Source organism: Ptychodera flava, chromosome 16 (assembly GCF_041260155.1).
Source record: "Ptychodera flava strain L36383 chromosome 16, AS_Pfla_20210202, whole genome shotgun sequence".
Classification (NCBI taxonomy): Eukaryota; Metazoa; Hemichordata; class Enteropneusta; family Ptychoderidae; genus Ptychodera; species Ptychodera flava.
In genome coordinates this window covers 30,937,691-30,954,639 of record NC_091943.1, presented here as the reverse complement: position 1 = coordinate 30,954,639, position 16,949 = coordinate 30,937,691, and the positions used below count along the sequence as shown (strand labels likewise).

General features: G+C 39.3%; 2 protein-coding genes across 8 annotated transcripts in view; both read right to left on the bottom strand.

Moving 5' to 3' along the window:
- LOC139114549 (uncharacterized) overlaps positions 1-9,146 on the bottom strand; it is a 31,830-nt gene extending 22,684 nt beyond the window's left edge. For 3 of the 7 annotated variants that reach the window (XM_070676339.1, XM_070676341.1, XM_070676343.1), the window contains exon 1: positions 107-250. In XM_070676339.1, coding sequence (XP_070532440.1) covers positions 107-127 — 21 coding nt within the window. In that variant the 5' untranslated portion in view covers positions 128-250. Of the gene's footprint in view, positions 1-106; positions 251-8,579 lie in introns of those variants that run through there. The other 4 variants (XM_070676337.1, XM_070676338.1, XM_070676340.1 and 1 more) reach the window with 3 other exon arrangements.
- The window catches only part of LOC139114563 (uncharacterized), a 485,747-nt gene that overhangs the window by 203,294 nt on the left and 265,504 nt on the right, over positions 1-16,949 (bottom strand). The gene's annotated exons all lie outside the window — the stretch shown is intronic.

The window sequence follows — 16,949 nt, the reverse complement described above, 5'->3', positions numbered from 1 at the left end:
TTTGTTTACCCCGGGCGAGCATTTGTAAATTTTTAAAACTCTCGAGTCGCAGTACAATTGTGTCACGTATCTAAGTACTGAAATATTAAGAAGTATATTTACTGACCGGTTTCGATCTCGCCGACATGGTTGAAGTTGATAGTGAGAGCCGAACAACCTGTTAGACAGCGAGGACCATAACCCAACACACCGTCTCTGCACTCGGAGTTGACGTATACAAAGCAGGTTGCATAATTAATCAGCCGTTGCCAGGGCTCAGAAGGACGCCAACCGAGCCACGCGCGTATTGGAATCAGTATAGCACAACAGCCCTTAGCGAGGCAGGCAATAAGCTCATACGTGGTGTGAATAAAATACAACACGCATGAAAACTCGCTTTGGGATTTCTTTCATTGATCTAAACATTTAATAGAATTGGAAGAGGGGCGTCTTTTATTGGTAAACTGTCATTTATAATAAAACGCCCGTGGTTTTCACATGGCCGTCCTTTGAAAAGGACTGTCTGAACTATAGGCGAAGAGCAACGCGTACTCGGAACGGGGCCGAGTGAAGTAGGCAAATTCCTCACTTCATGCACAAATCTTTGCAAATCACACGTAATTGCTTTCACCCAGACTGTGACAAACCCCGTGAAACGTGGATTTTTCCAGGAAAAAAAATCGAGTGTTATATAGTGTCACTCTTCCTCAAAATTCCTCGTAGGCATACAAGATATGAAATCCCAGACACATAACACACAATCACCACAGATGATACAGAACAGTGTGACTAAACCACATTGTGTGCGTTGTGCTTATGGTAAGTTAGGGATTGTGAGCTAGAATCAATAAAACAACTGGTTAAACACACTTTGGACCCACTAACAGTGAACTTGGACACAAACTTATTAAGTAGCGAGGTGTTTAAACCATTTATTTTGTCACGTATTTATCGTGGCCAGCCTGAGTTTTCACGACCTCTTTGTGAGCCCAAGAAATATCTCTCTTTTCAAGATCGAGGGAATAATATTAATATTGTCCGAAAAGAGGAGTGTGCTCATAGACCCCCGTTTTGTCGCGAGTCTTTGGTACCAGCTATCGACAGCATAATATGATAATTTTTACCGCGTATGAGAGAAAATAAGCATTGAGCAAACAAGGGTTAAACGGTTATAAGTTCCCAGTTATGTTTACGACTTTGCCTGTTTCTGAGTCTCAATATTAAATTCTTGAGAGGCCTACGCAGTTTTAATTCAGACACCGAGAAATAAAACTGTGAACCGGATTTCAATGTAATGTCGACGTTTTTATTCCCGCTCGGAATTTTAACAACCGCATGAAATATCCCGTGCCCTCATGTGATATAAAAATAGACTTCGTTTCTCTTCCTGGCGCGCGTCGGGATGAAGACTTATATACCTCGTTAGCGATTTTTTAATGATCGCTTGAAAATTTTTTAGGGGTACTTTACGCAGGGCAGGAAAATATGTAGTATCTTAATGATCACGTGTACGCAGTATACCTTGGTTAGAAACAGGCGTATCATCATTTTTCCCTACTATCTGCGACAAAACTTGTCGCATTCATTGGAAAGTTGCCAGCTGACCACCTTTATTCATGAATTTTAATAAATAAGCTAATACAGCTCCATTTTTTAAAGTTCACGAACGCGTTAGTGTTCGATACGATAATATATAAAAATACATTCGGCTCCTTATTACTGATTATTTTGTCCAAATGAAGAAATCTGACGCGCTGAATCAACAGGTGGTTCGAGATAGACGAGCGCCCTCTATCATTGAACGATTTTTGCGATGCCGACCGCGCCGCGAAGAGATCCGACCGTGCTATCTAATTTGAAGGTGATTAAATTTAACCAGGGGAAGCTAATCAACACATTTCGAAATATTTAACTGGAGAGTCCAAACCAGGATTACTTCAAACTAGTACACTCAACGTTCAGACAACTACCTCAATGGCTTCCCACGATAATGTCGTTCACCCCCCCCCCCCCCTTGCAAAAAACTTTCAGAGACCCTCTTCAAGCCAAACGATTTAGAATTCTCTCCCGTTTGGCAAATCTATCGAAATACGTACAACCGATTCTACTCCCTGTTCACCTTCTCGGGATTTGCCGCCTGAGCAAAAGAAAGACGTTTCTCCATCATCTAATCTTACAACAAGGCCCACATGCCCTGAACCTTCTCGCTGGTACAAGGGAAAAATGCTCGTCCGTCGTGCTTTTACAAATTTAGTGAGGATGGCCCATTTAGCCAGTTTAACCCATCACCATCAAAGTTTTACCCGAACCCATTTATGTCAATGGTGAATGTTGACCTGGTCATAGGGAATTGGAGTTGAACAGGTTAAAATTCCGCTTGCGAACGAAATCTTGCTACTGAAAAGGATTGGAATTCTGTTCACTGTTGTTTCAATGACGAAGCCAGATTGAGACAGCAGGATCAACCGAAGGCAGTTTGTAAATACTTCCATCGAGAACGTGTTAAAAAAAATGAACATTTAAACTAAAGACATTGCGTAGATAGGCCGATAAACTGAATTCTTAAAAACAGCAACGAGTTTCATCACCGACTGGCAGTCAAACAAGAGACGAATCAGAAATGTGGAAACTTTAGTCTTCACTCTCGGATACGTCTGTTGTGTAAGCACTTCTAGTTTGGGTTTAGTTATGTCTTATCGTGAGTACCACATTTCATCCATTTGGGCGTGTTTTGATACACTTGAACTTGGCCTTGGATACGTATAGCTGGTCACATCCATTACTGACTGATGAAGGTGATGTAAGAGCAAGCAAGGTGCTCATTCTGTGCCGTGATATACAGAACAAGTGACTTTAAAATATAACAGAAATGGCCAGTTTAAGCCACCATTACAGGGCATAGCTAATGACAAAATGACGTCAGAGGGCACTAGTTCACGAACTAGCGCCGGCACGTGCTCAGTAGTAGGGTGTCGTCTTATAGCTTTGAAATAATGGCGGCACCTCAAAAGGCTGACATAGTGGCCATACCAGACACTTTCCCGATGGTATAATGATGTAGCAATGTAATTCTGGTGATTTACATTCCCTTGGGGTAATAACAGCAGCTACATCCCTTCTGACCTGGCAATGCGAGTTAAGTATCACCTGAGCGCAGAAGGATAACTTTACTCGCTGTGGGTACATATGTACTGCTCACTCCAATCGTGACCATAAACAGCAAACTAATCGCACAAACAAACGGTGTAAACAGATCAGATAGTTCTCACTAGCCATCACAATCTGCCATGTAAAACCAAAACGCTTGAAAAGTCGCGAGAAACCAAAAACCGAAGTCATTCGGAATGCGCAAATGGGGTAAACGAGACTTGTATGGCTAATGACGCCAGCCTCGTAAGTCTTCCATTCAACAGTGTGTATTGCCGGACAAAATTATACCCGTAACATTACGGGGGTGCTTTGAGTCTCGACGACCCGTGTCTAAACTTTGGACAAAGTTTCAGATAACATGGATGCCAAGATGTACAAAGGACTATACGAAATCTAGTGTTACAGAACTACAGCTACGCGGTCGGGAGTAAAAGAACAAATATTTGTTTGAAGTTTTAGTTTATGTACAGATAACTTGTTACAATGTGAGCATTATATATATATATATATATATATATATATATATATATATATATATATATATATATATATATATATATATATGCATACGTATACGTACATATATATATATATATATATATATATATATATATATATGCATACGTACGTACGTACGTACGTACGACGTACGTACGACGTATGTATGTATGTATGTATGTATGTATGTATGTATGTATGTATGTATGTATGAATACAGAAAGTAATAATTTCATGGAACAAAATTAACTGAAATATAGTCAAAAGCTTTATCTATCGTCACTCAGATGAGTGAATTGCTTTTGCCATATTATTAGTTAGCTACCAGACTATATCCTTTTTGCGTTTGAAGAGTTTGACTGTTTATTGCACACTCCTGAACACAAAGCCAGTTCTTATAAGGAAGAAAACAATTCGACTGCATCAAGAAAACCTATCACGAAACCTTTCAATAATGAAAGAAATTTAATCATGGCTGTTAGTTTCTTTCCTCAATGGATGCACCGTACGTGGGCGCCGAGATAATGACAAGGAACCGAACAACACAAAGCTTGTCCCATTTGTTTACTGGAACCAAATTACCTCAAAGTCGTTCAACGATTTGTTGATTGTGTGTCGATGCCCTAAAAAGAAATCCATTTTACTTTATTTATAAATCCCGCGGTAGCTATCAAAAGTATCAAACAACGCCGCTGTCACTTATTTTGTTGTATAGCATGCAATAAGTTTGGTATTGTATGTAAGCAAATTTTCAATTCACAAAAAAAGACTAAATTTTTGAGTGTCCTAAAACCATTGCGTTGCTTTAGGGGATAGCCAAGTCGTACTTTATGTGTCTGCAAATTGTCTTCGCCCTCGTAAACTTGCATTGTAAGTCTAAGAAGTGAGTGAAAAGCCAATGCGTATGTGAACTCCATGCTTGGACTCTTCCATCCCCAAATATTGGTACAATCCTGTCCTTTCCTATTAGCAAGGTTAGTCCTATTGTGGGAAAATAAGGCAAAACGGTTCGTTTCGTAAATGTGTAAGTATGTCAAAGACACAAGCGACAAAAACCTTAATGCTCAACAAAGATGCGATATGAAGTCTTCATGGTAATTCTAGGATACGTCGTTTCATTTGAAGGCTTGTGCAGAATAGAATTGCTCGACGCTGCGGTTCAACGTAGTATCTCTGTGCTCGACGCTGTCAGTATTTGATGGAGGTTGGATCACGTGTTGAAGTTTCTTCGCAGTGACAAAATTTCATATTACACTCTTAATTGGATGTCGAGTCCCACGCAATAGATTAAACTCCTGCGTCATGTTGTAATTATCGTCATTTTCATCAGAAATGAAGTCACGACTGACTAGATATGATGATTAATCTCTCTCTCAAAAGTCTCAACGTATACTTTCAGAAAATTACGACGACTTTCATTTCCCGTGTTTTCAACAGGAGGTAATACAAGACTAAAACTTGAGAGATTAAAACCGTCGCCGATGTTTTCGTCAAGGCACCTTCACAATCTTCCCGTTAACAACCAGGAACAAAACGGAATCAGTGATTGTTGAGTAAAATTTTAGTTCAGAGAGCGGAGCGTGATTTTCTTCTGATGATGTATATTTCTGAGAGCTCTGACGTAAATTACAACCAGTTTTTAAACCAGACTATCCTCTTTAGTGTAAATAAATAAAAATTTATTAAGCATCTCAAATTTCATCTGAAACAGCCGTGTTGGATTTTTAGAACAAAAAAACTTTAGGTTTAACAATTTCATAACACCAAAAAAATCTTTGGCTGTTTAAAAATGAGCCCATGAAAGCTACCGGAAAGTAAAGAATTATACGATTTTGAGTATGAAACTCTGTCCCCGGGGCGCTTTGTCTTAAAACGTCTGAAAAGGAGGTGCGATGGCGATACATACGCCACTGGCGTCATTTTAACGAGCCTTTTTGTTGAATCGAATTGGTGAGTATTGCAATTGCCCACAGTGAGATCCATGGTAATGAGACATTCAATTCAATGTACTTCAATCCTGACAGCAGAAGATGAATGACTCAAAATAACCTCCTGAATTATTGACGATGGAGGATGATTAATCACTTAAGATGCGAACCGGCGACCGGGGAGAATAACTGCGATGTAAAATGTTATATGTCAAACGTCGAGAGAACAATTTCTTCAAAATTATAATAGCTTTTACAGCATATCAGTGGGATAAAAGCGAAGGTCGACTCGCAATATTTGACATGTCTGATTTTTTTATCGAAAGTGTTGCCCTAAAAATGTCCTCCACTATACTTGATTCCATTGAAATATTTGAAAGAAGGAAAGGAATTAAAGATTATGCGGAATCACTGTGTACATAAATGGAATGTTAGTTGATTTTGGCTTCAAAATACATACATACATACATACATACATACATACATACATACATACATACATACATACATACATACATACATACATACATACATACATACATACATACATACATACATACATACATACATAATGACATACTGACATACATACTGACAACTGACATATATACTGACATATATACTGACATACTGACGTGCATGTGTACGCATGTGCTCACAGTTAGACGGAGGTCTATTCATCAATTCAAGTAGGTCTACTCATCAACGAAAGTATTCATTCTCCATAGTTTACCTGTTCGTTAAAAAATTACCTTACACCACAGCAGAAGCAATTTAAAACATAATTCAAACAAGGACTTCTACTAAAGAACTAATGAATAGCAATGCTGTCAAGAATAAAGTACGAAAACAACTTATTTAAATTGCTAAGGCCAAGCTTTTAATAACGCCTGCTCGTCATAAACCTCATTCTGAACGATGTTTAATTCACGAAGCTATTCAGACTATCCTCGGAGGTAGCATCGACATAATCACAGTGCTTGTTCTATGAGTTGACCTAGACGAGTTAAGTGACAGTCGCCCTAAATTGCCATGCTGAGAGACAGCCCATGACAATATGTCACGTATACATCTAATTTATATTTTTTTCTTTTGTTAGGTCGAAGTCACCTCTACATTTTATAACTTCATTGTCGATCGAGCTCATTATTTGAAAGCGTAACGATGCTTCATGGTGATCGAATTTACGGTCACAAAAATATGACAAGGCTGCAAAGCCAATAAAGATTATCTCGTCATCGTCGAAAAGACTGTGTTTTATGGCAAATGGGGAGTTCATTGATGTAGTAGAGAAAGGGGCAGAATTTTACGACAAAGTTATTACAGTACTCATTGCGTAAGAGACCCAAGACAGCGACTCGTCGTATTTGATCGAAGGGAATGTCATGTCGTTAAATAATTTTGTAGACATTAATGTCCGTCTGCCGTTGCTTGAATACAGACGGTGACGACGCGCAGTTTTAATTGTCGTCTTAGTGATCACCAGTCACACTACATATTAAAACACCTCACCTCTCATTTAAGGTAGTATGCGCCTTGGGGACAGGTATTCAGGCTCAAACTTTCACAATTCTCTTCTGATATACCACTTGTGGGGGTTCATTTTAAAGCTGTTAAGAAGACTTTTTTCCGTCTTAGTTTTTCGAAAATCGAAAATTTTACTTTTATCCATAGAGTTAACACAGGGACGGCGGCCATATTGAATTTCAAATATCGGTAATTTGATTTATTTGTTTCTCTAGTACCAGAATTTGCACGATTTTTATTCTTGAATTTGAAACAGAATGGTTGAAAGATTCCCTGAAAAAAAGTATGGGCAAAATTTTAAGTATTTCACTTTCGAGGCGCATACTACCTTAAAGCGACTGTCTATACGCCAGCGGCTACCTGCCCCCGCTTCGTGCCATATAGCAAAACAACAGACGTTTCGTACTTTTTATATATTTGAGGTCCCTAACAAATATGTTCTGTTACAGTCCCTGCACAACAATGAAGGGTCTGTGTCGCTGTCTCACGATTACGTTCCCCCCGTCTCCTCTGTATCCCTAAGCGTTGCCACAAACGCACCGTGAACCATATATGCAATTCATTGGCGAAATTCCCCTGGTGCGCTGTTCACATGGTGCAATCGGCACTCCTGTTGATAACTTATTTTTCACGTAATGATCCCTCAGCATTAAGTAAGACTTCAGACTTTTGCTCTTTACTGAAAAGAAGGGCATCCGACTCGCAATCCAGGATTACACGCCATTCTGAAGGTCCGTATCCCCATCATATTGGCGGATAACGAACACAAACGAATCAGACCGCGGTTATAAATATTTAATAAGAACACTAATGGATGAACTAATTTAGGATTCCGGAATGCAATATTGGATGAATTAGTGGAATAATTCTTTCAATGACTTCCAGTTTATGATTCTTTGCTTCCATTAAGCACTCAGCTTGTTGGCTTGTCCGGAACATGGAGTAATTAAAAAAATTTCCTGATCGGACTTTTCTTCATTGTGTTTGTATAGATTTAGGTAATCGGTGGTCAAAAGTGTTAAATACAGGTCTTTACCGACCATGCCCCCTCTAGGCCCGAGAACAATTGCTATTGATGGAAAGGCACAAACGCCTTGATTTGATCAACATAGAAAGATCGCCTGGGGGGAATTTACATTTGTTACGCCGCGCCTCGTAAATGGTGAACACAGGCGAGGTCTGTATGGCGTTGCCAATTTTGCAGGATAGAGACCAGATTGTCTGGAACCTGAAACTTAAATTTTTGAAAGAATTTCAAAGCTATGGATGGAATTGGACACCAATTGATCGACTTTTCGGACGCGAGTATTGGATTTCTTTTGCAAACTGACCTGTGCTCGGAGTTGTCGTCGTTTTTACAACCTGAGTTAACACGAATGAATTATTGACAACTTCACGGTGCAACGGGCAGTAAAACACAACACAAGAGGCGGTGGTGATTTTTTAAAAACAAAGTTATATTTTGTGCAATATTTGGTGTTTAGTAGCATTTCTTACCTGAGATGGGTGTGGATTGTTCCTTCGCGTCACAGAACACGGTCGTGGCACCACGGGTTTTACCTTTTTCGGACAGAAATCAGACGAATACAGAGTCATAGTGTCTTCGTCGCTCTTTTCGAACCCTTCGTGATGTTCCATCGGCCTCGGAAAAACTCCGCGGCTGTTCTCGTGGACTGCCTTGATGCTCCGGTACGCCGTCCACTGCTGAAGGTGGTCTGACTTTGGCTCTGCCATTTTCGTGACCCTTTTCCGCTGATGCGCTCAACAAAAGTTGCGTCGTCAACTTGAGATGGAACTTCCAGCAGGTGTAGTGTTGGAGAGGTGGGTCGATAGGGCTGCCTCTATGCGTTGAACTGGCAGACAATTGGTCTCGTGTAGCGTAGTGTCACGCGGATTGAATATACACACCGTTGCCTTTACAGCCCATTGATTATTGTTATGGGTTAGTAAGGGGTTCTTTCCGCGTCCTTGGTAACTCCTTGGCAACCGATGGTGGAGAATTCCCCTGCAATCGATCGATCTCTTTCATCACAATGGAGCGGGGTTGGCCAATCGAACGGTTCTGTTTGTAGTGCGCCCTCACGCCCATAAATCCGTGGACAGAGCGGACGAGAATGTGACGATTCTGAACCATTAAGACCTGCGCGCGAACTTTAAATTCGAATTTTGAACATGGATATGTGAAAGTACAAGTTTCAATTGTACTTAAAGTATTATAGTCTGCTCTACCCACTTAAATGGAACTTCATTTACAACAGTAACTAAAACTACCCGCGGCCAATCCGCAGCTACGAATCGATAACAACGACATCGTGTTATTGTTAATTTCCCAAAGTTGGTCGATAATCCTCATTTGAGGCCGAAGTCCCAGCCTGTGCTTTCAGTTGCTTTGATTTGGCCTGGGCTACTTGACGATATCTTGTGCTGAACGTGTTTTGTACGGTTAATAATCACAGCTTCGGTTATGGAAGTGCACACAGGGTTTAGATATTTGTGTCGTTGGTGTTGCTACCTTAGACCCTCGAGAAAAACGTTTTTCTCGAGGGTCTATGTTGCTATCGGTATAATTTATACACAAAATAAACACTGTAAAACAGTTGTGTTAGCTCCATTTGGTGCCTAATCTCAAACATCGAACAGGTTCCGCTGTCTGTATGGTTTTAGGCCGATGTGGTACATGGTCCGATATCAACCATGGAAAGTTGAAGCGAGATCTCGCTACGACTGCTGAATAATGAAATACTAGTAATTCGTTGGCATCTGAGCATCTTGCCCACAGCATATCGCTTGTCGTGACATATACCTCAGGTGCAGCTAACGGAGCTATATTCATCGAAAAAGTTATTCCGGAAGTATTTTTTGAGGACAGGGGAAATTTTAATTTTGCTTGGATAGGGGACATATTTTTAGCCGGCAGGGAGCAGATTTTAGGGTTTTTTTTTTTGTCGGACAGGGCAGATATCGGTTAAATGGCCAGGGGACCGGTATTGGGGAAAACGAGGAAGAGGGGAAGTTACTTGCTTTTTACAGGACAGGGGAAAATCGACAGTTTTTTTTTCATCACAAAACGGGAGCTTACTGTCTGCAGGGAATGATAAAATTTTAAGGGGATTTTTTCCAGGGCAGGGGAAATAGACAAGTATTTGTCACCCCCGAGTTTGTATTCCCGATTTCAGGGAAGTTTGAGCAAAAATTTACGAAATTAAGTATTTCACTTTCGAGGTGCGTACTACGTGAATCTAATTTCTGTCGCACAATACACATTTTCTGATTTATTTCGATACCATGCTTTCTATCCGTTTCCTATAGGAACGAGCAAGTATTTGTAGCCATGGAGTGGTCTTAGCAGATAATGAATATTTTTCTGGTTCCAAAACAAAAAGATAAATGAAGGTGTTAGATCTTGTATAATGGCTAAACACTGGGAGAAGAATGCTCTGAATATGATGATACAAGAGATAACACGATGAGGGGGGGGGAGGGGGGATATACTGTCATAACGGGCATGCAGACGGACGGGCCTCAGGAACGAGCTGCATGGAGACCTACATAGAAACAGGGCCAGGTGCGAGGGAGAGAAACGGGCAGGGAGGGATAGAGTAGCAGTGATAAGGGATGGACCATTAGACCTTGGGAGGGGGGTGGTCACAATGAAATTGTGAAAATTTTTTTTTTACTATTGTAAATTTCTGAAATTTTTTTTTTCCAATTGAGATTAGCTGTGCAAAATTTTTTTTTCAGAGTAAATTTTCAGATTTATAATTTTTTTTTCGTTCGTCGCTGTCTGGAGATAAAGAGGGCAAACATGTGGTGCCAAGCACCACAAGCGGCCACGCAAGCGGTCACTGGGAAGAGGTCAGGAGAGGGGTGTCCCCCTGCTGCTGTTGGAGCTTTTGAAAAATAGAGATTAAAATGGTGTTATTTGGTGGCACTTGGGGAGTATTTTTGCGGGGGGGGGAGGTCAGGAGGGGGTGTCCCCCTCCTACCGTTGGAGCTTTTGAAAAATAGAGATTAAAATGGTGTTATTTGGTGGCACTTGGGGAGTATTTTTGTGGGGGTGGTCAGGAGGGGGGGTCCCCCTCCTGCTGTTGGAGCTTTTGAAAAATAGAGATTAAAATGGTGTTATTTGGTGGCACTTGGGGAGTATTTTTGTGGGGGGTGGTCAGGAGGGGGTGTCCCCCTCCTGCCATTGGAGCTTTTGAAAAATAGAGATTAAAATGGTGTTATTTGGTGGCACTTGGGGAGTATTTTTGCGGGGGATGGTCAGGAGGGGGTGTCCCCCTCCTGCCGTTGGAGCTTTTGAAAACTAGAGATTAAAATGGTGTTATTTGGTGGCACTTGGGGAGTATTTTTGCGGGGGGAGGTCAGGATTTACAATTGATTTTGACAAGCTGAGAAGCTAAAATAAGCTAAATAATATAGTGAAATTTGCATATTTGTGTTTTTAGAGCAATTGTTGCCCTTTTTTGATCAAAACATCTATTTCTCTGTAGCAGCATGTCCAAATTGATTGGATGTGTATAGATGTGTTGAAATTTCAATATTTGTCTTTTTGGGCAATTTATGACATTCATGGTCAAAAAATCTGTATTCTCTGAAAGGGCTTGTCCAATTTCTTTGAAATTTGCTACACAAAAACGATTAACCATGCAGATTTATTCAGTATTTGCTATCGAGAAACTTTCAAAGTTCAACCCTTTTATGTGTTTTTGTGTTGGGATTTGTTGGATAGATGGCATTCTACGTAGTGTATTGTTGAATGTTAAAACATGTGTTGCTGTTGTTATTTGAGGCTGTTTTTGAGAAAAAAGAATTGAAATGCCTTTTTAAAAGCAAAATAATGCATAATGACTTGATATGTTGTTATATCATTATTGACGTGTTTCTACTTGTTCACCCATTCTTGCATTCATCATTGTAATAAAATGCTGTGAAAAAAATGAAACTGATGTGGCCTGCATCTGTTTACCTTGATCTTAAAAGGCAAATACAACTTTCTGTCTTGACAACCATACCATAGTTTCAATGTTTTACCTAGTGTACCTGCTTGGTTTGTACGCAGGAAACAAGTAGAAAACAGGCTCTATAATTTCATAATTTTCAAGTGATCGGAATACAAAAGTCCTGAAAAGATAAGATAATCACAACTTCCAGTATAAGGGATACAGTCACTCGAAATGTATAAATTAAAATTAAAAATGTGGAGGATGTTTTAAAAATACAGAAAGTTGCTTACTGTCGGTAAAATCTAAAAAAAATTCAACATTTTAAAGACTTTTGCAGATTTTTTTTTTACGCCTTTGTCTTCTTATTTATTTTTTTTTATTTTGCAAACTAGTTTGAAGATTTTTTTTTCCCTAACTTTCTGCTCTGAAATTTTTTTTTTTCTGTTTTTGACCACCCCCCTCCCAAGATCTAATGGTCCGTCCCTAAGTAAAATAATCAGAAATGTAGAGGCGGAGAAGGAGAGGATGATGGGCAGACAAGAAGATAGAGACAGACAGAGACGGAAAGGGACATCAGGAAAGACAGTGAGTCATGGTGGTTGACAGTTTGAATCGATACTGACTGAATGTTAATGATGTAATACGGCAAACTGGACACAGAATACAATGGATGAGAAACACGGATGGAACCAGTATGAGATCAAAATATTTATGTCCTGTAGCTTAAGTTTGGAAATACTAGGATTGGATAATCAGGTGTTGAGTATTTTGCATTTTACCAGTAGAAAATGTTTCAGGTGGGCAGGTATCTGAAATACAGCATATTGGGATGTGTAGGGCGACCTTGTAATCGTTTTTACCTTTAATTAGCCGGCCAGTATATTGAACTCATTAGCATTTAATTATTGCTAATTGGAAATTCAATTTACTAACATACTAACGAGCAATTGACACAAATGAATCAACGAAATGAACGGGAATGACGTGAATGTAGGTCACGTGACCAAATTGTATCTGTTGCAAATCAGATTAGGATTGTTTCTTGATAAGGTAGACATTTATCGACAGTCTTTTAATCTGTTGTGTGGAGTGCTGCTGATCTGATAGCGGTCTTTGTACATTAATTCAAAGCCTTCGGCCATTCTCGCTACAAATACAAAATTTAAAAATGAACAAAATTGACAGGAAATACTGTCATCACACACTGTCACAGTTACATATCATCTATCTCTTTTCTCAGTTCCGTACACTGGAAGGAAACGGACATTCGCAGTCTCAATGAATTTCCTTTACAGAAGGTGAATTGAACAACATATTTGGAAGAGATTTCGCTCTAAGACTAAAAAAGAATAGGCACTTCAGAAGATAATTCGTCTCTACGGTAGAATGCGTCTCGAAGACAGACATTGTGACCTCAATCTTTTACAATTCTTTTCTGATCTATCACCAGGGGGGGGGGGGGGGGGTCATTTAAAGCTCTTGGTGCAAGAAAAAATTTCACCGTGTTAGTTTTTTGAAAATCGAAAATTGTATTTCCCCTATAGAGTTAACACAGGGGCGGCGGCCATTCTGAATTTCAAATATCGGAAAATCTTGGGTAATTTATTTCTCTAGTACCAAACTAGAGTTTTATTCCCGATTTTGAAAGAGTATGGTTGAAAGATTCCTTTCAGAGAAGTTTGAGCAAAAATTTACTATAGTAAGTTTTTCACTTTCGAGGTGCGTACTACGTTAATCTAATTTCTGTCGCACAATACACATTTTCTGATTTCTTTCGATACCATACTTTCTATCCGTTCCATTTATTATGAAGTATGAGGAACGAGCAAGCATTTGTAGCCATGGAGTGATCTTAACAGATAATGAATATTTTTTTCTGGTTCCAAAGATATCTTGAATTTTTTTGTAGCATGTCAACTTATGAAGAGAACAAGCCACGCTATGCCATTCACTGTAAGAATAACTTTTAAAATTTGCAATAAAAGTATTCATAAATGTAACATCATCTTCAATATATTGGTGTGCTTCATGTATGTTTGTCAAATACATCAGGTTCTTCACATGACGCACTCATGTCGGTTTAGACCTGGCATTTGAGTTTTTCAATACGACTGTTGACATATCGCAACATTTCTTTAGATATATCTATTTTATGGCATCTTCGAAAGCCTGTCCGATATTTCATACGTCTTTTAGCTGTTTTGGCTGTGAGAAGATATATTGGATACTGTCACATTCTCCTAGACTTGGTTTAAGTATGTGATTTGTGAACGTGTGAGTGCGGTGGACGCGACTCCGGTGAATCAGGCAGTAACTCCCTACTGCGCAGACTCAACGGTAACGCCTTCGCTTGTTTGGAAAACCTGACCTTGCCTACCAAATTTCAAGTAGATTTGTATGAACTAGAAGAGACATAAGAAAAACTTATGCTGAATATTTTATTTTTTATAATGAAAATTCACTAATTTGAACCAAGTCTAATATTCTCCAACAACGTCGGGCGAGTTACCAGACCACCTAAAAAGGGCAGGTAAAATAATGGACTTTTCCTAAGCTGTCATCTATTGTTACGCGTTTTCCTTCCGGTCTATGAGTCGAGGTACCGGTCTGAGATTGTAATGCTTTCAATAGCTGAAACTGATACACCAAATTTTCGGTTGTAAGCACCACTTAAGATTTTTATCACAAAAGAGCAACGGTGAAGACTCAAATTCCAAATCTCAACCCGACTCTCAGCTGCCTTTACCTCTGTATAGAAAGTGTACAACTGAAATAGTTTCCAAATCTACATATTATAATGAATGAATGAATGTAAGAATGACTTATACAGCTTTAATTAAAATACAAATACGTCCGAAATTATTAAAGGATAGGAAATATTATCAAAACAGGATGAGATGATCTTGCAGCTTGAAGGTTGTTAACCTCTGGTCACGGGGTCATCTGTTAAAACAATCACTCAACGCAAGACAGACGGTTACTTAAGAGACTGAGAGTGTAAACAGGCTGGGTGAATCACAGGAAGTTACGTCTGCTGGCAATCGTTACTATCGGTCAAGTTGATTACTAACGTCAACTTTAAACATCCTAAATCCTGGGGAGTGGATTGGGCAGGCGTTAAACTATCACAGCCTCCCAAGTAAAAATTGGGAGAATTGGAGAGTCAAATATCTACATACAGAAAAATTTTCTGTAATTGTTCTCAAGTTTTAATAGCCACTTTAGCCTAACTAAAAAAACAACGATATACTTATAATATGACACTACACTCACCCTTACATCATCAAACACCCACTTTTTATTTTAGAAATATACCCACCAGCCTTATACGGTAGCATGTGACTCAAAAGTGAAAGAGTTCAACTTTTGCTCAAAATGTTCTGAATAAAACTTTCGACTATTATCTTATCAAGAATAAAACTCAGGGGTCACTTTATATGCAAAGTGCGGTGCTAGAGAAACACATTACCTGACATTTACCAATATTTGAAATTCAAAATTGCTGTCATCCCCGTGTTCATTCTGTGGGGAAAAATAAAATGATCTACTTTATCGAAAAACTAGGAGGTGAACAAATTTCTTACTCCGAGAGCTTTAAAATGAGCCCCCATAATAGTGACAGATCAGAAAAAAATGGTAAAACTTTGAGAGTCCTAATATCTGTCCCCGGGGCGCATACTGCCTTAATTAAGACAGTTCGTCGAATAATGCAATCGGTAAGCAGTGTAAACCTGGACAATATTGGAGAAAAGCATAAAATCATCTGCAAAGAGCAAAGAGTTGAGAGTGCTTTTAATTCACGTTTCATTTTGTTTTCATCTCGCCTTTCAACGGAAGTTCAAGTTCTTGTTGTCCATGGCATGTTGAAATGCGAAATATTCGGCTGTATCTTCAAGTTGCGATAATGCAAAGTCGCGACAAACTGAGTTTTGATGCTGTTCGAAACATCGGCTCTGTTTATCTTGCCTTTATACGTACAAATAAAACTAAGGACCCGCAAATCACAACTGTGAACATAATCCTAAATTTATGGCCATTGTACATTTATTTTGCAGCTACTCTGACAGCGTTACTGGGTCAGTTTACGTTACGCGTGGACTTTATGGGACTGTCAATTCTCTCAAAATGTGTGTACAAGACAAAAACGAGTTGAAGATGTCCAAAACAACATCCAATTTCTTACAACAAATTTTGGACCCCAAATTTCGAACATTATTTGTAGTTTTGTCCGAAATTTCAACCTATCCCATCGTTTACTGACTACCAACAGCTGCATGCTTGAGCTACCAGTCCCCGAGGTGCTGGTACTCAGTTCAGATGAAGGAAACACGTCATCGTTTCCAGCAAATTTCGATTTCCGCGAATCAGAGCTATATTTTCCAGCAGAATTTGACCTAGAAAGCAGTCAAACACAGAAGCTTGGGCTTGAATAATTGGTCTTTTATCGTCACTTGAGTGCGTGCTACATTTTGCTTTGTGACATATGTCTTCTAAAGGCACATGGACCCAGCAAAGTCGGTGTAAATTTTTACACTACAAGATACCATTCACAGGAAATCTGACCTCAGGTCAATGACTCGCTGGTCGATATTTCAGAGCGTTTACATTATTTGCACAAGTGTAAATACTCTCTTTTATTGTCGACTTTAATTTAAACAAATGATGTCGCGTTATCGTTGTACTAAAGTCGGGCATATTTCATGTCATGTTGAATGTATTCAAATGATACGTATTTTTAACATGTTGTCTCCAACACACGGAAGTATGCCCAATCGACAGAAATACACTTGCCCTCGGCGGATGCCTTTGCTTTCGAGTGAAATTTAACACTCACCTGGTGACGTAATCGTGTTCTGTTCAATTTTTGACGAACTGTTTATTATAAATAACACATTTGTCATCATTAACAAATTACATCTTT